Genomic DNA, 22,041 nt, shown 5'->3' on the forward strand with positions numbered 1-22,041 from the left:
TGTGGTTGACAGGGGCGTGAGATTTAACAAATGGTACGTTAATAGTGATTTGCTGATCCTCAACTCAAGCCCAGTTTCACTTCCGTTCCGTGTGGTCTGGAGGAGGGCTGCTATCCCCACAGCTAACCGCTGCAGCTCGCTTTGCAAGTCATGAAGATGGCGAACGTGGTGCTGGAGTTCAAGGCTGCTGCCGGGGACTCAGAGCCCCAAAGCCGCCCCGTGTTAGTTATCGGACAACAAAACCATCTGCAGCAAGTGAACTGGAGCCAGATCAAGGGAAAGCTTCAACCAGCCGTTAGCAAAGAGGTAACTACTTGGATCAACTCTGATTGTGGCTAATCTTAGCTTGCTAATGCACAACTAGCACAACTAATGCATGAAAACCCAAAAAAGTCTAAATCTAAATGGCAGATATTCCCTCTGCTTAAGTTAATGCCGATATTGATGATATTCGAGGCATAATATTTTAGTACACCATGTCCTCGTTAATTAATGCACTAATTGGCGAGTACAGATTTAAAAGCGCAGTAACCTTAGACCTGCTAGTTCTAACTTTGAGCCACATTTAGTTCAAACTACTAAATAATTATATAACCTTTTTGAATATAAGATTTTGAATTATTATTGCAATCGTCGATTAGATGCAGTTTGTAAATAATAAATAACCTTCGCGGCCTCTTCAATTAAAACAAGGAATAATCTCAGACAATTCAACCACCACGTGCAAGGTCAAAAACAACAGGTGCACCCCCCAATGTTCAATGTAAAGTCTTTTAAGCCTAGGCAATAAAAAGGTTCGCAGTGCTGCCAATTTCAATGATCTGCAACTGTTTACATTTATTTCCTGGTGTTGTGTGACTCAAAGCCAGATCTATGTATCCACTTGAAACGGACTGATTCATTTCCTTTAAATCAGCAAGTTTCGCATGTTTTGGGCCAAGGGAATCTGAATCATCAAAATGGCACTATGGGTGTAGAAAAGGTTTAACGCATCTAAATGACCATAGGCAATACAATGAATGGTGAGTCTGGCATTACTAGTTAAGTATTTCAACTTTGAGGTAGGTGAGGACAATATCTTACCAGCTCAACTGGTCAATGTCAATCTTTTATGACGTGTCGGCGTTTTTTAAATAGATAGCTGTTGTGCAACCTAAATTGCACAAGGCGGTGTATCAAGCGACTTGAGAAAGGATGAATTGACTTGTTTTGTGAGGTCAAAGAACAGTTGACTGTGCGACTTAAGTAATCTAATTGATTTATTGCTGACAGATTAATCGGTTCTACTCAGCTTAATGTAGGAGTCTATAAAACTAGATTAAAATCTAGATTTGCATTGGATAAAAGGCAGTACAGCTGTTCCACACAATTTGAGCTACAGATATATTTTTGTCTCAAGTCAAGCACAGCTTACTTGTGTTTCATTTAACTGTCTCGCTGTAAAACAAGGTTAACGATTTACGATAAAGTGAAAAAGTGCATTCCCTATTGGGAAGCACTTCCATGAATGTAAACACATTTACACAGTTATATTCTCCTGCTTCCGGAGTAGAAGCTTTTCTAATGGGCTTAGCTAGACATAGGCCAGACGCACTCATACAAGCACAAGGAATCATGCCTTTCCCCACCTGCAGGTTTGGCAGGCGGCTCTCGCTACGTTGAGCCCCAACCCCACGGACAGCTGCCCGCTGTACCTGAACCATGCTACGGTGGCCGTCCTGCCCTCCCGCGTCAGCAGGCACAACAGCCCCTCCTCGGCCCACTTCGTCTCCCGCCTCGTGCGGACCTGTCTGCCCGGGGGCAACAACCGCTGCATCGTGGTTCGTTTCTCTTCTTTACCGGCCCAATGATAATTGTTGTTGTTGTTTTTTTATTGACAGGAATCCTGCACTGTGTGCCTTTCCTAAAGAAAGCGCCGCGACCGGGTTCAGTACTGCGCACAAATTGTTGTCACGTCGTCCAGCGGCTGAAGCGCCATGTCTTTTTTTTATTCCCAGATGGTGTGCGAGCGCTCGGACGTGTTCGCGTCGTCTTGCGCCATCTCCCGGGCGTTCCCCACCTTCTCCCGCCGCTCCGTGTCCTCACGCAGGACGGAGAAGAAGAAGGTCACCGTGGAGTTCATCGTGGTGGGCCAGGAGAGCAGCTCCGTGGAGCCGGCAGAGCTTCAGGTACCGCCCGCGGCAGCCCCCCCCCCCCCCCCCCCCCAAACCCATCGGTCTCTTCCTCATCAAGTGGATTACGAACTGAGGGTTTTGGTTTTTTTCAGTGTCTTGCCAACGCTGCCGATGGTGTGAGGCTCGCTGCCCGCATCGTGGACACCCCCTGCAACGAGATGAACACGGATCACTTCCTGGATGTACGGATACGGTTTAGTCCTTTGCGCTTTGCTAATGCTGTAGAAATTTACATGTTTCTGGTAAAAGTCAGTGAAGGATTTCATCCTGGTCCCCAGGATCTAAAGTGCCTCACTGTTTATCTGGTTTGTAACACCGGTGTGGAAATAACAATTGTGTTAGATTTCACTATCTACTTTCTTTTTTTTCTTTTTTTTAAGGGACAAATCTTTAATACAAACCAGAAAAATATGAACCATACTTTGATATTGTGGAGTACATGCATTTTAAAGGACACTTTGAATTGATGGAAGGGGACCATTAGGTGTACATGCTTAATGAAGTGGCTTACATGTGTTCTTGTCTGCAGGAGATCAAAGCAGTTGGTGCAGAACTGTCAATTACACCTGTGATCATTCGCGGAGAGGAACTGAAGCAGAAAGGTTTCGGAGGTACGGTATTGCTTATTCATTTTCAGTGTCAAATCCCTTTCTCTGAACAATACAATATATATTTTGGGGTTAAACTAAATGCAGAGAAATGATGTGTTTTTCTGTGCCGTATGGATGCTGAGTTTTCTGTGCGCTCTGCCTGGTCAGGTATTTATGGAGTGGGCAAGGCAGCAGAGCATCCCCCTGCACTTGCAGTACTGAGCCACACACCCGCTGGTGCCACCCAGACCATTGCATGGGTGGGGAAGGGCATCGTGTACGACACTGGTGGACTCAGTATCAAGGGAAAGGTAGGTTGGAAAAGAAGAATACGCAGAGTGACTGATTTAGTTTGAATCATGGTACAGAATGCAAGCTGGATCACGGAAGTAAACTGAACTGGCTGAACAGTGAAACTAGTAAAATAATTGCTATGGAAATGACACAATCAATGGAACGAAATGGGGACAAAACTGGTCATCTGGATTGATGTTTCCATTCATGTTTATCTGCCTCGAGGTGGATAATGTATAAATCATTTCTGTACAAGATGAATGCTATTTCCAACAGTTCAGTAATTAAAATGACGGATACATCATTTAAAATGTATACATGTTTTTTTATTTATTTTCTAGACCACGATGCCCGGGATGAAGAGGGACTGCGGTGGAGCTGCAGCGATCCTGGGCGCTTTCAAAGCCACCGTCAAACAGGTGGGGCAACCGTCGGCACATTTACAGGCTCCAGCCTCCACTCCAAAGTATATCACTGCTGCTTACGGCTGCCATGGGCATTTTATTGTCCTACATGTCTCTGTAGTCGAAACCAAAACCAAAACCATCATCATCAAAACCACGAGACCTGTCTGTCCTATATCCCTTTTCTACGGTTCCTTTTTTTTTCTCTCTTTCCTGCAGGGCTTTAAGGACAACCTGCATGCCGTTTTCTGTCTAGCGGAGAATGCGGTGGGCCCCACGGCCACGCGGCCCGATGACATTCACACGCTGTACTCTGGGAAGTGAGTGACTGCCCAGTAGAACAATAAATAAAACATAAATAAATAAAACAATAAATGACCGTATCGTGATAGGCTTTTGATCAATATCAATATAAAACACATTCAATATATATATATATATATATATATATCTCTCAATCAGAGACTGGACCACCGGATCTAGCAGCTGGGTTTGTTGCAAACACGGTTCCATACTTATTTACAATATCTGAGTGTTTTTCATAGTTGTATCGACATTAAAGTATTTATCAATGAAGAACAGTGGAAGGTCATATTAAGTGCTAAACAGAAGTGTTTAAATCCAACATGGTAATTCCTAGTCTTTTTAGGTCATTAAAATTATCATTAGATATTGATCAATATCATCAAGTAATATCGTGATATGTCTTTCAGCCATATCGCCCAGGCCTACTCCCCAGTAATCTCCTGCGAAGACTTAGTGGTCCTCGTGGATGTCCAGTTAACCCCTGCGAAGGCATGGTGGTAGTGACGGCCAAATCCTGGTGCTGTCAGAGCACCGGGTCACCGGGTTGCCACAGATTAGATATCGGCACTGACAGTTCTGGCACAGATCTACTGTGGTTATTTGGGAGTAATTAATCTGCTCAAGAAAGCTATCTTTTACGTACAACTTGCTCATGCTTTTATTTCTAAATAGCGACAAGAATTTTCTTGTTTCTTTTTTATTTTAAGGACTGTGGAGATCAACAACACGGATGCAGAGGGCAGACTGGTGCTCTCCGATGGTGTGGTGTATGCCAGCAAGGACCTGTCTGCAGACATCATTCTAGACATGGCCACTCTGACGGGGGCGCAAGTAGGCCACGGTCTTACTACTTCATGCACACAAACCACCTAGTCTCAGACCTGAAATGACTTGTGATGCGGTTGTGCGCTTTGGCTAAAAGCCTCTGTTAAATGAGTAGACGGCGCGCAGAGGGGTTCATTTAAGTCCTCTTTGTACACGTGTGTTTCCAGGGGATCTCCACGGGGAAGCACCACGCGGCCGTCCTGACCAACAGCGAGGAGTGGGAGGCGGCGTGTGTGCGCGCGGGCCGCAGCAGCGGAGACCTGGCCCACCCACTGGTCTACTGCCCCGAGCTGCACTTCAGCGAGTTCACCTCCGCCCTGGCCGACATGAAGAACTCTGTGGCAGTATGTACCCCGCGCCACTTGTTCTCCTGTTACTGCTTTTAGATGTAGACATTTAGTCGTGCTTTTGAGCATCTGGGCAAAGCAGTACAGTTTGGGCTATTAGGTTGAATTTTCACACTGAACTGCCTTTGACCAACGCTTTGACTGGTTCTTGTTGTAGTGACACCATAATGCCACTAGATGGTCCATTGTGCTAGATAGTACTAAGTATAATTCAACTCCAATTACACATTTTTGGAGTTTAGGTAAGTAAGTTGTCCTACTCGAATCGAATCGAATCAAATAGTTTTTAATTCATGCTGCAAATGCCTCTTTTGCGTTCAATGATCTTTTCTGTATTCGGTGTAATGCGTGACCTTGGCTTGAATTAGTTATGTGTATGAATTTTTTGTTTTGATTGGACATGTCTTCTACTGTTGTGGTCATGTAACACCTGAGAGCAGTAAATTAATTACCAACCAAGTTTATTTTACATGCTTTGTTGTCCTTTTGAACAGTTTCTGTGGTTCAACAATGGTCTGTTGTTAACTCCCCACTAGACAAATGTTGTCACACATTCAGGACAAGTTAAATATTGTACCAAAGTCAGACAAGCCGCAACGTTGCCTAAAATAATATTTTACTTTATCGTTGGCTGAGCAACTGAACTAGTAATTATTATGTCCTTTCTTGTTTTTTGACAGGACCGGGAGAATGCCCAGAGCTCTTGTGCGGGCCTGTTCATAGGTGCTCACCTGGGCTTCGACTGGCCTGGCGTGTGGGTCCATGTGGACATAGCCTACCCTGTCCATGTTGTAAGTTCCCTCTAGGTCCACGGCCCATTTCAGTTAAAACCCCACTCCCCATGTATAGCATTATGGTTTACGTCTACCAATAGTAAACCACTGATCAAAATAACCAACTACTTTGGTGATCACCCTTTTGACGTTCTCACTTTGTTGTTTCTTTGAATGTCCAGGGCGAGCGTGCCACAGGCTTCGGCGTTGCTCTGCTCATGGCGCTGTTCGGCCAGGCCTCGGACGACGCCATGTTGAACAAGGTGTCTCCCCTGAGCGTGGGCGGCGGGGCGGAGGGGGACGCCGCGGAGCGGGACAGCAAGCGGAGGCGACTGGTCTGAAGACCCCCCGACTCTCGCTCTCGCTGAGCGCTCAGGCGTCAGTCAGGGTGCCTAAATTGGGATCAAATTTGAGGCGTTGTTTGCCCAGTTCAAAACCGGGCTCTAAAAAAAAACAACATTGAATATGTTAAATGTTTTGAGTGGATTAGATATTGGGGTGACTGTAATGATGAAGACTGTCTGCCTTTGCACTTATTTTGCTGATTATCCTTCTGGCATTAATACTATTGAATCTGAAATAAACACTTTTTATTGTCACTGATTATTCTTGCCAACTGGGGATTTCCCAATTTGGATAATAAACAAATGTTATGCAATGAATGAATGCAGTATTTAACATTTATACATGTTCAAACAAAACTTTCCACTTATGTTTATTGATACTTCATGTTGTTTGATTTGGGGACATTAAGGGCTTAGCGCCCATATGTTAGTATTACTAACTATTGGTTATTGAGTAGAAGCAGAATACTTCTGTGCTGCTACCAGTAAAACAATTATTTACATGCTACAGTACCAGAAAAGAGAAACATTAAATGTATTCATGTTTACATTGGTTTCTTCAAATATACCATTTTCACACGCACAATTTTCTGATGGTTCATGCAGTGTAGTGCCCTGTAATATTTCTCTATTGCACTCGCACAAAATCCGTGCATGGCAAGTAGTGGGAAGTTGATCTGCCTCTTGGATGACACCGAGGACCCAAGACGACTTAGATTAGGAAAATATTTGTGGGCTTTAATGTGTGGTCGGAATGGCTGAATAAATCCATCCTTTGATTTAGTTCTAGGGCTAGATAAAACATTTGGAATTTAGCCTGGCCAAAAATAGCCAAAAATCTGCAATTATGAATAAACGCTTTCACAATGGGACTTCATTCCATCTGGTTGACCAATAGTTGCTTGCTTTGATGTTCAGCTGCCAAAAGAGTGCACTAGTAACTACCACTACAGACATATGCTGGTTCTACTGGGAACTGCCCAGTCTAACCACTATCTGCTACTGGTTTTACTAGGAGCTGCCCAGTACCCACCATAGTCTGCTAATGGTTATACTGGTGGCTGCAGAATATAACCACAGTCTGCTATTACCTATGCTGGAAGCTGCACTACTACAGTTTTCTACTGGTTATACTGGCTAAAATTGGAGCTGCAAAGTACATCCACATTCTGCAACTGGTTATAGTCTGATACTGGTTATATTGGGAGCTGCCCAGTACAACGACAGTCTGCGGCTGGTCATAGTGGGAGCTTCTCTATATAACCAGAGTTTGTTACTGGTCATACTAATGTCTGGGATAATTCAGATATTTTCAGAAAATATTTTTATCACTGAAACCATTCAAAACATTCCTACAGTCTGAGTCACATTTTAAAATAACAGTCAGCCAGCAAGTAGGTCAGCCAATCAGCCACTCAGCCAGCCAGACAGTCATTTTTCTTTGAAAGGTTTTATAACTCAAGAGAATCAACAGTATGAATATAAGGGGACACTTTTATTTAAAACGAGGATGTTCTGACATCACTGGTGTCTAAATGTTATTCACAAAACCAACATATTCCAGTATTGCAGTTTTAAACACAACACAATGCTGTTTAACAGCTAGAATTAGTACCACATAAAGCAACAATTTAATATTCTTTTTTTTTAAACACAAAAAATAATCCACACAACAGTGGGAGGAGAGGAGAGGTAGAGATGGGAAAGGAGACCAGTAGAAAGGGAGAAAGTACTTGGACAAAATTATGCTAATACACACCCTGGCTGTGGCCCAATTGATCCACTTGTGCCCTATATTCGGAACTATTTATGGCATTTTGTAGTATATTGAGTATTGCACTGTATCCCTATATAGATCGCAAATTAAAGGAGAAATATGTGACATTGACACCGAAACCTTAAAATGGGTAGTGCGGTCCAAATGGCCATATTCCACATTGGAGAGTTGCATCTGCCCGCCCCCGACTCCCAGACTGCCAGGTTCAGTACGCCAATTGAACAAGACTGCAAGCCGAGCGTTTAGGAGAAGTGAACCGATTGGAACACAGCCTAAAATATTTGCACTTGGAGAATGTTGAAAACGAGATGTTCCGCCATGTAGCGCCCCTTCAGCACACCACTGGTACTGCATTCGTGTTATTATTCTATTTATTTGTTGTAACAGGCTGTATCTAGGTTCTAACAGGCTGTATGTCAGGGTTCTAACAGGGTTTATGTCAGGGTTCTAACAGGGTTTATGTCAGGGTTCTAACAGGGTTTATGTCAGGGTTCTAACAGGCTGTATGTCAGGGTTCTAACAGGGTTTATGTCAGGGTTCTAACAGGGTTTATGTCAGGGTTCTAACAGGCTGTATCTAGGTTCTAACAGGGTATATGTCAGGGTTCTAACAGGCTGTATCTAGGTTCTAACAGGGTTTATGTCGGGGTTCTAACAGGCTGTATCTAGGTTCTAACAGGGTTTATGTCGGGGTTCTAACAGGCTGTATCTAGGTTCTAACAGGGTTTATGTCGGGGTTCTAACAGGGTTTATGTCGGGGTTCTTACAGGCTGTATCTAGGTTCTAACAGGGTTTATGTTGGGGTTCTAACAGGCTGTATCTAGGTTCTAACAGGGTTTATGTCGGGGTTCTAACAGGGTTTATGTCGGGGTTCTAACAGGGTTTATGTCGGGGTTCTTACAGGCTGTATCTAGGTTCTAACAGGGTTTATGTCGGGGTTCTAACAGGGTTTATGTCGGGGTTCTAACAGGCTGTATCTAGGTTCTAACAGGGTTTATGTCGGGGTTCTAACAGGGTTTATGTCGGGGTTCTAACAGGCTGTATGTCGGGGTTCTAACAGGGTTTATGTCGGGGTTCTAACAGGCTGTATCTAGGTTCTAACAGGAACAGGGTGTGTCCAGGTTGGTTCCACAGCGCCAGCAGCAGTAGTGATGGTGATGAAATGTCCGTCCGTCTGATGCCGTCTGGAATGACGGACTGAAGATCAACTGGAGGAGACCGGAGGGGAGTTAGTGTTCACAACTGTGTGTGTGTGTGTGTGTGTGTGTGTGTGTGTGTGTGTGTGTGCGTGTGTGTGTGCGTGTGTGTGTGTGCGTGCGTCCGCGCGTGCGTGCGTGCGTGCGCGCGTGCGTGTGCGTGTACCTCGTCACACCCGGAGCAGCGTGGCCACTTTGTCTGACAGAAGTGTCGACCGCAGAGCAGTTTGTCATTGGCCCAGAAGTACACCAGGTCCACCAGCCCCCGACAGCACTCTGAGCAGCAGAAGCAGGCGGGGTGCCACAGCTTGCTATGGTAACCGGCGCGCTGGGCAAAAACCGCTGGACTGTCGGCCGCAACCCCCTCACCACACCCAGCACACACCTGGAAGGAATACCAGGTTAGAGCTGGTTAGTTTAGAAAGGCAGACCACTTCCCTTGTTGTTGGAGATTAGGTTAGGTTTTTCGGGAAAAACTCTCCACCACTCCGAGCAATCAACCCCTTAATACACTCTGAAATGGCTTTACTGGCCACATCATGTGTTACTGGTTGATGATTGGTTAACGTCGAGCTGGGCGTAACCTATCGCAGTTTCCCTAAACAATGTTTATGGTTATATGCTAATGAATATAGAATCACAACTATGCAGTCATGACTGACTGCATAGTTGTCCCTACTTGAACCAAGTAAATGTTGGTGATTGATCATCATCATGAATTGCGGAGCCATCGGCAGATATTGGAAGCTGTAGCTTAAACCTATGCAATGGCGAGTAAGGATGGTTAAGTTAAGGTATTAGGTTAGAGATGGTTAGTTTAGGACTATTTAAGATATGTTTAGGTATTCGGGTAGAGAAGATTAGGTGTTCAGTTATAGATGGTTGAGTTAGGTATAAGGTTAGAAATAGGTAGTTTAGGTGTTAGATTAGGATGATAAAGGATGATAAAGTTTAAATGTGACATATTATTATACCACCGGGTGTGAGTGTGATTAGCCGTTACAAGCTGTTTTGAAAAAGCGGCCTCTTCTGACATCACAAGCAGGCGTAACCACCTACCTACCCAGTGGACTGTAGCAAACATTGCTCATCTATCCGTCACACATCTAGGTGGACACGCCCACTCGTGATGTCTCCCTGAGGCTGATTTTCAACACGGCTTGTGACGGCTAATCACACTCACACCTGGTGGTATAATATGTCACCTTTAAGTAATATGTTAGAGATGGATAGTTTAGGTATTGGGTAAGAGATGGTTAGGTGTCAGGTTAGAGATAGTTTAGTTCCGCTATCAGGTTAGAGATGTTTAGTTTAGGTATAGGTTAGCAATGGTGAGTTAAGGTATCAGGTTAGAGATGGTAAGTTGAGGTCTTACGAGTTGAGTTTCTCCGGCCATGCCATCGGTGCTCCCCTTCTCCTTGGCCTCCTTCGCCCCTCGCTGAGCGGCTGCTTCCAACAGAGTGTTGCCCTCTCCGGCCAAGGCCACCTCCCCCACCCCGAGCACTTCCTGTTTGTAGCTCCTGACAAACAGCAGCATGGTGGAGATCTGGGGGAGAAAATCGGCATCACAAACCAAACTGTGTGGAAACCATATATCATACATATGAGCCAATCAGAAACTACATCTCCAGCCCCTCGGTGCGTTCTGATTGGTTCGCTGTTAAGCCTCCACCAACATAAGCTTGACCGTCGTCGGGGGAAAGGAGCAAACTGTTAACTGTTGATATAACCACACGTACACACACACACACACACGCACACACACACGCACACACGCACACGCACACGCACCTCTTGGTCAGAGAGCAGGCCCTTGCAGAGCATGGGGTCCACGTCGTAGGGGGGGAGCTGCTCCTGGAGCCTCCTTCTGCGGGCCACGGAGCCCTCCTCGCCCCACTGGGCCCCTACTGCTTCTGGAAGCAAGGTCATGTATTGGAGCGCCTGGAGGAGACGAGCAGAGGAGGAGAGAGGAGAGAGGAGAGAGGAGAGAGGAGGGGAGTGGAGAGGAGAGAGGAGGACAGAATGTTTAACGTGTGTGTGTGTGTGTGTGTGTGTGTGTGTGTGTGTGTGTGTGTGTGTGTGTGTGTGTGTGTGTGTGTGTGTGTGTGTGTGTGTGTGTGTGTGTGTGTGTGTGTGTGTGTGTGTGCGAGTGTGTGTGTGTGGGTGTGGGTGTGTGTGTGTGTGTGTGTGTGTTACCAGGGTCTGGGTGACTCCGGCAGGGCACCAGGTGTAGGTGGTGGTCTCGAAGGTGGGGTCTTTGCGTGTCGCATCGGGATTGGTCACAATCATCCGGTTCCTCTTGTACACACGGAGGCCGCCGCCCCCTTTCACCTTGGTCGTCAAATGAGAGCAGGGCGAGTCAGCCAGCAGGCGCCCCATTCGCTGGTCGTCCTCAGCATCACAGCTGGGGGTGTGGTCTGCCCAACTACAGCCACACCCACCGCACACCTTCCTAGAGAGAGAGAGAGAAAGAGAGAGAGAGAGAGAGACAATAAGTCAATGATAATGTAAATGTTTATTTTCCATGTCATGAGAGAGCGAGAGAATTCAAATGTATGGCATGTTTACAGTCATTAAACCGGCATTTTTTATCCAAAGTGTGGCTGTTAACATCTAAAAAGACAAATACAATGGACGCGTGTGTGTGTGTATGTTTTTGTCTTTGTGTATGTGTGTGTGTGTGTGTGTATGTGTGGGTGTGTGTGTGTGGGTGTGTGTGTGTCTACGTACGTACATACATACGTACGTATGTACGTGTGTGCGTACTGCAAGGGAGAGATTGGTGGTCTTGGGGTTACCTCCAGAGGTGTTGTTGGTATCCATGGCAACTCTGTTTACATATCAGACATCCCTCTTTTCTGGTTGACTCTACACTGGTCTAGAAGGAGGAGGGGGAGGAGGAGGAGGAGGCAGAGGAAGAGGAGGATGGGGAGGAGGAGGAGGAGGAGGCAGAGGAAGAGGAGGATGGGGAGGAGGAGGAGGAGGAGGAGGAGGAGGAGGAGGAGGGGAAGGAGGAGGAGAACAAGGAGGAACAAGGTTTTAGATCATTCAACCAGGCAGCGCCGCCTTATGACATCATCATTACGCTGACAAATACTAATGACATAATCTGATATACAAGAAGCATTTCTTCCTCTCTGCTGTCCTCTTCTCTCCTCCTCTCATCCATTCCTCTCCTCTTCTCCTTCTCTCCTCTCTCCTTTCCTCTTCTCCTGTTACCAGTGATATATAAATACACCAACCAGGGTTAGGGAGATTAGAAAGAGAGAGAGAGATAGGGGGAGAGGGAGAGAGAGATTGCCCTCTATGGCAGTGAATCTTGGGTCCACTCACCAACCAAGACTTCACAAAAAAATGGGACAACTCCAAACTGAGACTGCATGCAGAATTATGTAAATCCATTCACAGAGTCAAATGTAAAACACCAAATTATGAATGCAGACCAAAATAAGGAAGATACCTGCTCAAAATCATCAATAGCGTTAACATTTTATTACCAAACGGAAGTGAGCCAGACAGTCGCTATCACAAAGCCCTCAACCACAGAGAGATCCACCAGAATAAAACCAGCTGGTTCTGGAGCACCAACGCATCACACAGCCCTAAGGCCACCTCCATAAACCAAACCAAACCATGAAGAAACAAACAGACAAGTACTGGAACAATTGGAAAGGAGCAACAACACAGCAGAGTAAATCAGTGGTTTTTGGAGTCCTTGACAGGGGCCAGACTCAGTGAGCACAGCCTAGAAAAGACAGACGTGCCTCCCCAGGAAGAGAGGCTGTGCATCCACTGCAATCAAAACCAGGTGGGAACCCAGCTGCTGCACTGTCAAACCTCCCGTGAACTATGTCAGGACATCAGAGAAAATCCTCAAACTACAGAAGACGTACGTCTGAAATACACATGTCATCAGACACATGTCTCAAACTATGGTCAATAAGGCATATTGTTTATGTAATAACATAATATATAATAATATGTGTGTTAATGTAATAATATGTAAGTAATGTATAGTATGTATAATGTAATAATATATCATATGTAATAGAGCCTGACCGATATATCGGTTGGCCGATTTTATCGCCCGATATTGGCCTATCACAGATATACCGGCGATATATCTGCCAAAATTAAAGCTTTATGTTATAATGAATAGTGTATATGTTATGAAATGTGATATGTTATTATGTACAGTGTACACGTAATAATGTTAGCCATAGGAAATAGCTCTATCCCGAACATTCCCCAACATTAACATTATATTATTATCTCAATACTTCTTCACTTTATATACACATGTGTACATTTCTATTATATTGTATTTTACACTATATTATTACTTTTATTCTGTGCTATTATAACTTTGTTTGTTATGCTTTATTTAATTTTACTTTGGTTGTGTGGCAACGTTTTCCATGGCAAAAAGTCCCATTGAATATGAATCTGAGAGAGAGATATAGAGCTAGAGAGAGAGAGAGAGAGAATGAAGGCATGTCATTAGAGGTGCGAAAAAATAGGTCCTGTTGACAGAGAGACAATAAAAACAGCTGCAGTGAGTGTGTGTCTGTGTGTGCGTGTGTGTGCGTGTGTGTGTGTGTGTGTGTGTGTGTGTGTGTGTGTGTGTGTGTGTGTGTGTGTTTGTTCAGGACACTGTCTGTGTGTGTGCATGTGTGGAGGACAGGTGATGATAATCTTCTTCCCAGTGTCTCTAAAAACAACTTTTACCTAGGGAGACGACAGCTTCTCTGTTACAATCAACCTCTGTATACCCTGTCCAGCTAGGGTTGCTGTGGTTACCATAGGATCACAAGGGTTACTAGGGTTACCATGGTTTTAGAAAGGGGTGGAGTGGCCAGGTAACTGGGTTAACCACAGACACACACACACACACACACACACACAATGCACACATATACATACACGCACACGCACACACACACACACGTCAGTAAAGGCTAAGTCAGTAGTAAGTTAGTAGAAACTAGTCAGTGTTCACTAGTGAGTATTAACTAGTCAGTAGTCATGTGCAGTAAAAACTAGTCACAAGTTACTATAAACTAGTCAGTAGTCTCTAGTCAGAAGTAAGTTATTTGAAACTAGTCATTAGAAAGTCAATAGAGACTAGGCAGTAGTCAGAAATCAGTAGAAACGAGTCAGTAGTAAGTCAGTCGTAACTAAAATCAGTATACACTTATCAGTAATCAGTAGTAAGTCAATATAAATTAGTCAGTAGTAGTAACTAATCAGTTGTAATTAGTCAGTGATAACTGGTGAGTAGTAACTGGGCAATACTCAATAGACAGTAGCAACTAGTCAGTAGTAAGTCAGAAGTAACTAGTATAACGTGATTTTGTTACCTTCTCTTTTCTGCTCATTTCTTTCTTCAGGTTCCTCAACTTATCCTCTGCTCCTCCAGATGTTTTGGGGTGGCTTCAGTGAGGTCCTCAACTCTTCTGCTCAGGAGAAAGCTGTCTTGTGGCACTTCCTCTCGACAGGATAGGGTTAGGGTTAGCCCTGACCACGGGATATTCAACAATAAAGTACCTCCACACCCCAAAAGCTCACTGACTGATCTGTGAATACAAAATAAGCTTTCTGGCTCTTTTGCTCACTCTCCTCCCCTTTCCCTCCCTCTCCCTCTGGGTGAACACACACTCTTCCCCAGGTAGAGAGAGAGAGAGAGAGAGAGAGAGAGAGAGAGAGAGAGAGAGAGAGAGAGAGAGAGAGAGAGAGAGAGAGAGGAGAGAGAGAGAAATAGAGAGAGACAGACTTCTATGTGGGATTCCCTTACTGTTTTCCAGCCAATTGGAGCTCGACCCTTATAATTCATGGCCAATAGGAAGGAGGCAGCAGGGACCTCCCCTTCTGGGTCCCTGGTGGCCCTCAGGAGCCATGACATCACCTTATCAGCCCACAGGAATGCACACACACAAAGTTCCTAGATGTACTAACACACACACAAAGCTTTGACATGTACTCACTCACACTCACACTCACTCACTACTTATAGATTTATATATATATATAACATATATTATGTATACACATAATATATAATATTAACATTATGATATATACTGTATGTATTATATATATAATATATATATATATACATACACATATATATCATATATACATCTATATCTCCATGAGATTTATATCTGTATCATAATCATACTATATATTTATTCTGAATAAAAGATTATCTTACACACTTCACCCACTAGACAGTTGTATAACTTAAATTAAGTTATTAATCTATTCATATTACTTCATTAACTACTGTAAATGAACGGTTATGGACATTAGTTCATTGTTAATGAACTGTTAATTAATGCTAACTGCATTAACTAATGTCAACTATTATGTGCCCTTATTGCAAAGTGTTATCGTAACACTAGTAAACCTTAAAGAGAGTATGAAGTAAGTAGTAAGTACTACACGGGGTACTAGGGCAGGGCACAGTAGCGTCCAGGTGACAGTCACGTTGTGCTTGTGCGCACAACGCAGTCCAGGTGAGCAGCAGCGCCCCCTGCTGGCGCCTTCCAGACAGTGAGGAAATAAACACCAACAGTTCTCTTCACCTTTTTATATTAATCTGATAAAAAAAACACACTGGATTCATACATTCATTATTATTCTATATGCTATACACCTGTATAGTTTACTAGTGTACTGTATTGTTTTCATATACTCCTACTATAATACTATAGTACTGTAGTATACTATAATATAGTATATTGGATTATATAAACAGGTCATTTTAAGGCCGCTCACACAACCCTAATGACTGCCAGACCCCGACGATACCATCCTCACAGAAGGACGGACGCACAGTGATTGGAGGGTCTGGTTCAATCACAACCGACCAGGACACCTGCCAGATCTCTGATTGGCTGTTCTTTAATGAGCCTTAACGTCCGTCGATCTAGACCCTCATAGACTTGTTTAGCAGTAGCAGTAACAATTTCACATTTTGATTCAAGTTAGGGATGTTTTGGGGGACTGCAAGTCTCGAAGCCGGAGCCAACGTTCTGGGATGGGGTTCAGAGGTTCCCGGGTGGGGTCCAGGGGTTCAGGGGCGGGGTCCAGGGGTTCTGGGGTAGGTCCAGGGGTTCTGGGGAGGGGTCCAGTTCAAGGTTTTTTTTGGGTGGGGCCGGGGGATCCAGGTCTACATAATGATGCGTGGTTCTGCCACGGAGTCTGTGATGGATTTGTGTGGCAGAACGTTGGCTCCATTCAGGTAGAGCTCGTCGCTCACGATCACGTCTTCCCCCAGAACCGTAACGTTCTCCATACGCACCTACAACAGGTTATTTATATTATTATTCAGTCATATATATTACATAAATAATATTAGATTATATTAGTTAGGGATTCATTATTAAAAAGGGATGCATGATGTATATCGTGTCAATAGATAATCGGCAAATAGCAAACATGTTAACGCCGGTTTTGGACGTTTTTTCACAAGGGTTCCAAGAGGAGGGAAAAAGTGTACTAGTTGTAACATGGTAAATGATATCAATTCACACACAACACAGAATCAAAACTTGTGGATTCATTTGTCTGAGAAAGCTACCTGAGAGTTTGTACGCGCTTATCAGGTTGGTCCAAACTAAGACACAGCTATGGGAGGTGCTGACCTCTTAATAAACACGGGTTATAATGGATGTCAATTGATGGCCAACTGCCCAATTTTTTTGCCTACACCGCGAGAGGAGTTGAGATGAAGAACAATTATTTACATCGACACTGGACAATAGAGACAACACTGGCCAGACGGAGCTCCACATTGTCATAAACACCGTGGCGGTATAGTATGTCTGTATGTACCCAAGTGTCCAAGAAGCTCAATCCTCTCTCAGACGCTCCTCTTGAAGCCAGCCAGACGAGCATACAATCTGCAACATCCCCACTCGATACTACTTAATTCTACACGTTGGAACTTTGATCGAAAAGATTAATGAACGTTTGAAGAACTGTTCTTAGTTTGTTTTGTGTGCAAATTTTGTTTAAAATTATTATTGATGTCAGTTGGTTGGTCGCAAACTACACTCATTGCTTATCGACCATGAGAAGCAGGTTATTGTCAGTTATCGTACAAGGTCAAAGTAGTTATCGTGCATCCCTATTATTATTAAAATATCATATCCTCCATACGCAACTATGATTTTTTTTTTTTTTGTCATTATTATTCCTATTAACAGTAATAACATTCTGATGTGCGGAGCTCACCCATTGGCCAACAGAGGAGTTCCACCCCACGATGCAGCTGTCCAACCAGGAGTGAGAGCGCAGGCGGGCCCCCTTCAGCACCGTGCAGCGCCTCACCCTCACACCGTCCTCCACCACCACCCCGGCACCTAGCGTCACGTTGGGACCGATGGAGCAGTTCTCCCCGATACGGGCCGAAGGGTCCTGGGGGGGAGGGACACACACAGACACAGACGGAGACAGAGAGATAGATTCAGTGTGATGATTCATTTGTCGACTACAACAGCGAGCAGGACACTGGGCTAACAAGCTACCTTGTAATAATGACATTAGCAGTAATCTACTAGTTTAGGGGACAAAACGCGTACCTAAAGTAGCAACTACACCAGGTTCCCAAAACTAGTTTAGTTAACGAATTACGGTAACTAAACTAGGTAACTCACCACTAGGACGTTTCCTATGAAACCAGGACCGGTACAGAGGCGGTCTGGAGCGTGTTGCCGTACCGACTGCAGGTACATACACATCCCGGTCAGGAAGTCTTTAGGCTGTCCGATGTCCATCCAGAACCCTACACACAACCACACACACACACAGTCCCATTGATGCTTGAACGGTGGTTACAAAACAACACAGCAGCTTGTTCTCTAGTTAGCCTTCTGCTAATGCTAGGAGCAACTTGCAGTCCCCCAAAACATCCCTAACTTTAAATCAAAATGTGAAATTGTTACTGCTACTGCTAAACAAGTCTATAATGAGCCCTAGCAGCAGTAGCAGCGCTAGCAGCAATTGTAGCGTTAGTAGCAATAGCACAGCTAGATGGCGGAGGCAGATTCTATTCGACTTACGTCCAGAGGGTAGGCCGGCTGTACAAACCAGAGGAGCATACAGTTCAACACGCTACCATGGTAACACGTTACTGGGAAAGGTTTAGGAGGTGGTGATGAGGTAGACATGTAGCTGTAGTTAGAGGTGTAGGAGGTGTAGGTAGAGTTTGAGATGTAGTAGTTGTAGTTAGAGGTGTAGCAGGTACTGGTGGTGTAGTTACCCTGTAGCTCCATAGCATAGAGCTGGCCCTCCTCAGCCATCACCGGGAAGATCTCCTTCTCTATGGACGTTGGCCTCAACTAGAAACATACAAGAAACACGCCTTCATCATCTCTCTGTTCTGCTATACTTGTAAGGACGCCTCAAACATTTACTGCCACCAAAATCCACATGTTTCTAACTACATTTGTACATTCTGAGGTCAACCACAGAAAAAATCTAAAACTTGGCAGTTCTGTTTTCAATGGTCTACCCGAATGCAAAGATACATGGAAAACTCTGCAACTAAATTCCAAGGTTTGGTTTCTGCTTATGGAGAGGCCAAAGGGTTCTATACAAACCCACTTCACTTCCTGCCCACTCTCTGTTGCCCTCAAATCTACAGCTGAACTGTCCAACAATCTCTTTTCTCTTTATCTTTCCATGAGGAAACACCCTTACCTGATAAAGTAACTACCTGAAGCTATAGCAGGGATAGAGTTCCATGAGGAAACACCCTTACCTGATAAAGTAACTACCTGAAGCTATAGCAGGGATAGAGTTCCATGAGGAAACACCCTTACCTGATAAAGTAACTACCTGAAGATATAGCAAAGTAACGTTTGGAACCACATTGGAGGAAATCTGCCTAGCAACAGTGAAGGTTCTCACTATAGTAGTAGATTTACTTTTCTTTAAGCTTTCAGATCATGGAGATGATATTATACGTAAAAGGTACAAAACTAGTCAAAAATAGCTGACCGTTAATGTGGTCTCACCGTGTGTGTGTGTGTGCGTGTGTGTGTACCTGGATGCGCTGTAGCATGCTAGGGTTAAAGATGTACATGCCGGCGTTGATCTTGTTGGAGACGAACACCTGGGGCTTCTCCACGAAGCGCTGGATCCTCCCGCCCTCCGCCTCAAACACCACCACACCATACTTAGAGGGCTCCTCCACCCTGGTCACCTGCGCGCGCGCACACACACACACACACACACACACACACACACACACACACACACACACACACACACACACACACACACACACACACACACACACACACACACACACACACACACACACACACACACACACACACTTCAATTCAGAAATCCATTGATTTATGCTATACTAAAACAACTGCTACGCATCCATCGTCTCCCTCACCACTATGGTGCCCTGGTTGCCATGGTTTCGGTGGAACTGCAGCATCTCTTGGAATGGGAAGTCACAGATGACGTCAGAGTTGAGGACGAAGAACGGTTCACTGTCGTCACACAGGAGGTCCCTGGCCAGAGCAAGAGGCCCCGCTGAACACACACACACACACAAATACACATTGAAGAAGGCCGCTGAACACACACACACACACACACACATCATATAGTACACAATTTGACACATCACATCAACGTCCACCAACTAGGACTTAACTAACCTTGGACTAAACTAACCTATGACTAAATTAACCAACAACTAAACTATGAGTTAACTAACCTACGACTTAACTAAGAGGTGGAAAAGGAAGAGGAGGAGGAGGGTGAATAGGAGCAGGGTAAAACAGAAGATGTCTGACCTGTTCCCAGAGGCTCCTTCTCATGAGACAGAGAGATACGGATCCCGAGCTGAAGAAGAAACAAACCATTAACATGAGTACTGTACGGTTAACCCTCAGCTCGAGGCCCTATATCTATTGTGTTGTGTGGGGTGGTGTAGGGTTATTAAGGTGTAGTTTGTGTATGGTAGTGTAATGTCAGTAGAGTAGTAATAGTGTAGTGCGGTGTCAGTATGGCGGTATAGTAGGGTGGGGTAGGCTGTTGAAGAGGATTGGTAAGGGTCAGTAGGGTGGTGTAAGTTGATGTAATTACCCTCTGTTCCTGGATTCTCATCTCCTTCTCCAGCAGATCTGACATGTAGCTCACTGCCAAAATAATATGGTCCACCCCAGCCTAGAGGAGAGAGATTATTCTTTTAAATTTAATTGACAGAGTTACTCCCTGTACTTAGTAGGGGAGTGAGAGATACTACCTGTCCTAGAGAGACAGAGAGAGAAAGAGACAGAGACTTCCTGTACTAGAGAGACAGAGACTTACTACATGTACTAGAGAGAGACTGACTACCTGTATTAGAGAGACAGATAGTTACTACATGGACTAGAGAGAGACTTACTACCTGTATTAGAGAGACAGATAGTTACTACATGTACTAGAGAGAGACTTACTACCTGTATTAGAGAGACAGATAGTTACTACATGGACTAGAGAGAGACTTACTACCTGTACTAGAGAGAGAGAGACCTACTAAATGTACTAAAGAGAGGTTGTATTATATAAGCATCATTATAAATGGAAAGTGTATTAGTTAAGTATCGTTACCTGTACTAGAGTGTTTTGTTTAAGTATTGTCGGTGTTAGTTTGAGTGTTATATTTACCTGTACAAGCGCCTCCACCTGGTGCAGCAGGGTGGGCTTATTGCAGAACTCCACCAGAGGTTTGGGCACACTCAGTGTGAGTGGCCGTAGACGGGTCCCATAACCTCCAACCAAGATCAGGGCCTTCATGCTTCTACTGCAAACACACACACACACACACACACACACACACACACACATACATAACTTTATATCCTAAACGTGGGGATAACGACCATCTGCACAGCAAGGAAGTCATTTTGACTAACTATATTGCTTATAACAGTTGGATGTTTTAGTGCAGCCAAGAGAGTTTACGAGTGTTTGATAACCCACACCTTTCCGGCTCAGCATCCGGGTCAGAGGGGCTGGTCTGGCTGACTGACCCTTGTTATACATCTGAAGGCTCTTCTTCTAACTTTCTGGTTAAACTCCTCTGGTTCATTCAATACTAACGTCAGTCTAGTTAAATTGAATTCGGCCGCATTCTATTTCCAAGGGGGCTGTAACTGAATGAATGGATGCTAACCGGCTTACTAGCAGTCAAATCCAACCACTCAGCAAGAACACTTTGAAACTAACACGGACTTCCATGTTTGACAGATAAATTAACAACACTGCAGCTTTACTAGCCAACTATTAATTAAACCACGGCCACATGCTAACTGCGGGGACCCAAACTGAGTCAGAGTTCATTGACATGTAACTTAGCCTTCTGACAACAGAGCATGGAGACTACAACTTACCGAGAAAACCCCCAAGTTAAGACCAGATAACGTCCAAACTGCTGTGCTCGCTTCCTCCAAAATGTCGGTCACACTTAATTTAACACGTTTTTATAAACAGTTGTTTGCTAACTGGAATAACGACTTTGTTGTAGGAGTTGTCCCTGTGACAGACCTGCAGCAGCAACACAATACATCCGTCATCCTCTAGTGTGGTGGGGGGGGACACGACATGTGACATTTAAACAAAGGGCACATTTACCGACCTAGTGAATATATATAATCACAAAATAATATAATAAGTAATAAACATATATATTAATTTAAGGAGATTTATCTGGCGTTGCTAGCATACTATATATTAAATGTCTGTGTTCCGTGTACCCCTTCATAACAGAAGAGAATGGTACATCTGCGATACACTAGGTTAACCTCTCGGACCAATCAGAGAAGAACAACGTGGCGCTGTCGCGACAGGGCCCCGCCCCTCCGAGGAACAGCTGATGATGTTTGTAATCCTAGTGGATGTTGAAAACCACTGACATAATAATGTGAATTATTTAAACCTGGACCTTTTTCACTTTTAAAGTTCATGTCCACGGTCACATGATCGAAAGCGATCTATT

General features: G+C 44.4%; 3 protein-coding genes across 4 annotated transcripts; 1 reads left to right on the forward strand and 2 right to left on the reverse strand.

Moving 5' to 3' along the window:
- Positions 1 to 100: 100 nt before the first annotated feature.
- On the forward strand, positions 101 to 6,375 carry npepl1 (aminopeptidase like 1). Its single transcript, XM_084464774.1, has 12 exons — positions 101 to 306; positions 1,635 to 1,820; positions 1,998 to 2,168; positions 2,267 to 2,356; positions 2,704 to 2,785; positions 2,933 to 3,075; positions 3,400 to 3,477; positions 3,682 to 3,782; positions 4,476 to 4,599; positions 4,761 to 4,937; positions 5,621 to 5,731; positions 5,896 to 6,375. Exons 1-12 carry the CDS (start codon positions 151 to 153, stop codon positions 6,052 to 6,054), a joined length of 1,578 nt encoding a protein of 525 aa, XP_084320900.1. The 5' UTR covers positions 101 to 150; the 3' UTR covers positions 6,055 to 6,375.
- A 1,156-nt stretch (positions 6,376 to 7,531) lies between these two features.
- lmcd1 (LIM and cysteine-rich domains 1) lies at positions 7,532 to 14,646 on the reverse strand. Its single transcript, XM_084463757.1, has 7 exons — positions 14,390 to 14,646; positions 11,828 to 11,907; positions 11,226 to 11,481; positions 10,821 to 10,970; positions 10,405 to 10,575; positions 9,196 to 9,414; positions 7,532 to 9,041 (listed from the first exon to the last, which is right to left on the reverse strand). The coding sequence occupies exons 1-7, from the start codon at positions 14,405 to 14,407 to the stop codon at positions 8,931 to 8,933; spliced, it is 1,005 nt and encodes a 334-aa protein (XP_084319883.1). The 5' UTR covers positions 14,408 to 14,646; the 3' UTR covers positions 7,532 to 8,930.
- Positions 14,647 to 15,612: 966 nt separating this feature from the next.
- Positions 15,613 to 21,608, reverse strand: gmppb (GDP-mannose pyrophosphorylase B). 2 transcript variants are annotated; one of them, XM_084464088.1, is made up of 10 exons: positions 21,437 to 21,608; positions 20,712 to 20,844; positions 20,148 to 20,228; positions 19,856 to 19,904; positions 19,447 to 19,589; positions 19,084 to 19,242; positions 18,298 to 18,376; positions 17,693 to 17,820; positions 17,271 to 17,453; positions 15,613 to 16,335 (listed from the first exon to the last, which is right to left on the reverse strand). In XM_084464088.1, the coding sequence occupies exons 2-10, from the start codon at positions 20,838 to 20,840 to the stop codon at positions 16,204 to 16,206; spliced, it is 1,083 nt and encodes a 360-aa protein (XP_084320214.1). In that variant the 5' UTR covers positions 20,841 to 20,844; positions 21,437 to 21,608; the 3' UTR covers positions 15,613 to 16,203. The 2 variants fall into 2 exon arrangements, with proteins under 2 accessions (XP_084320214.1, XP_084320213.1); XM_084464087.1 differs by having other exon boundaries at positions 20,712 to 20,847; positions 21,437 to 21,607.
- Positions 21,609 to 22,041: the final 433 nt, after the last annotated feature.

The sequence above is a fragment of the Micromesistius poutassou genome (assembly GCF_964030765.1).
Source record: "Micromesistius poutassou genome assembly, chromosome: 2".
Classification (NCBI taxonomy): domain Eukaryota; kingdom Metazoa; phylum Chordata; class Actinopteri; order Gadiformes; family Gadidae; genus Micromesistius; species Micromesistius poutassou.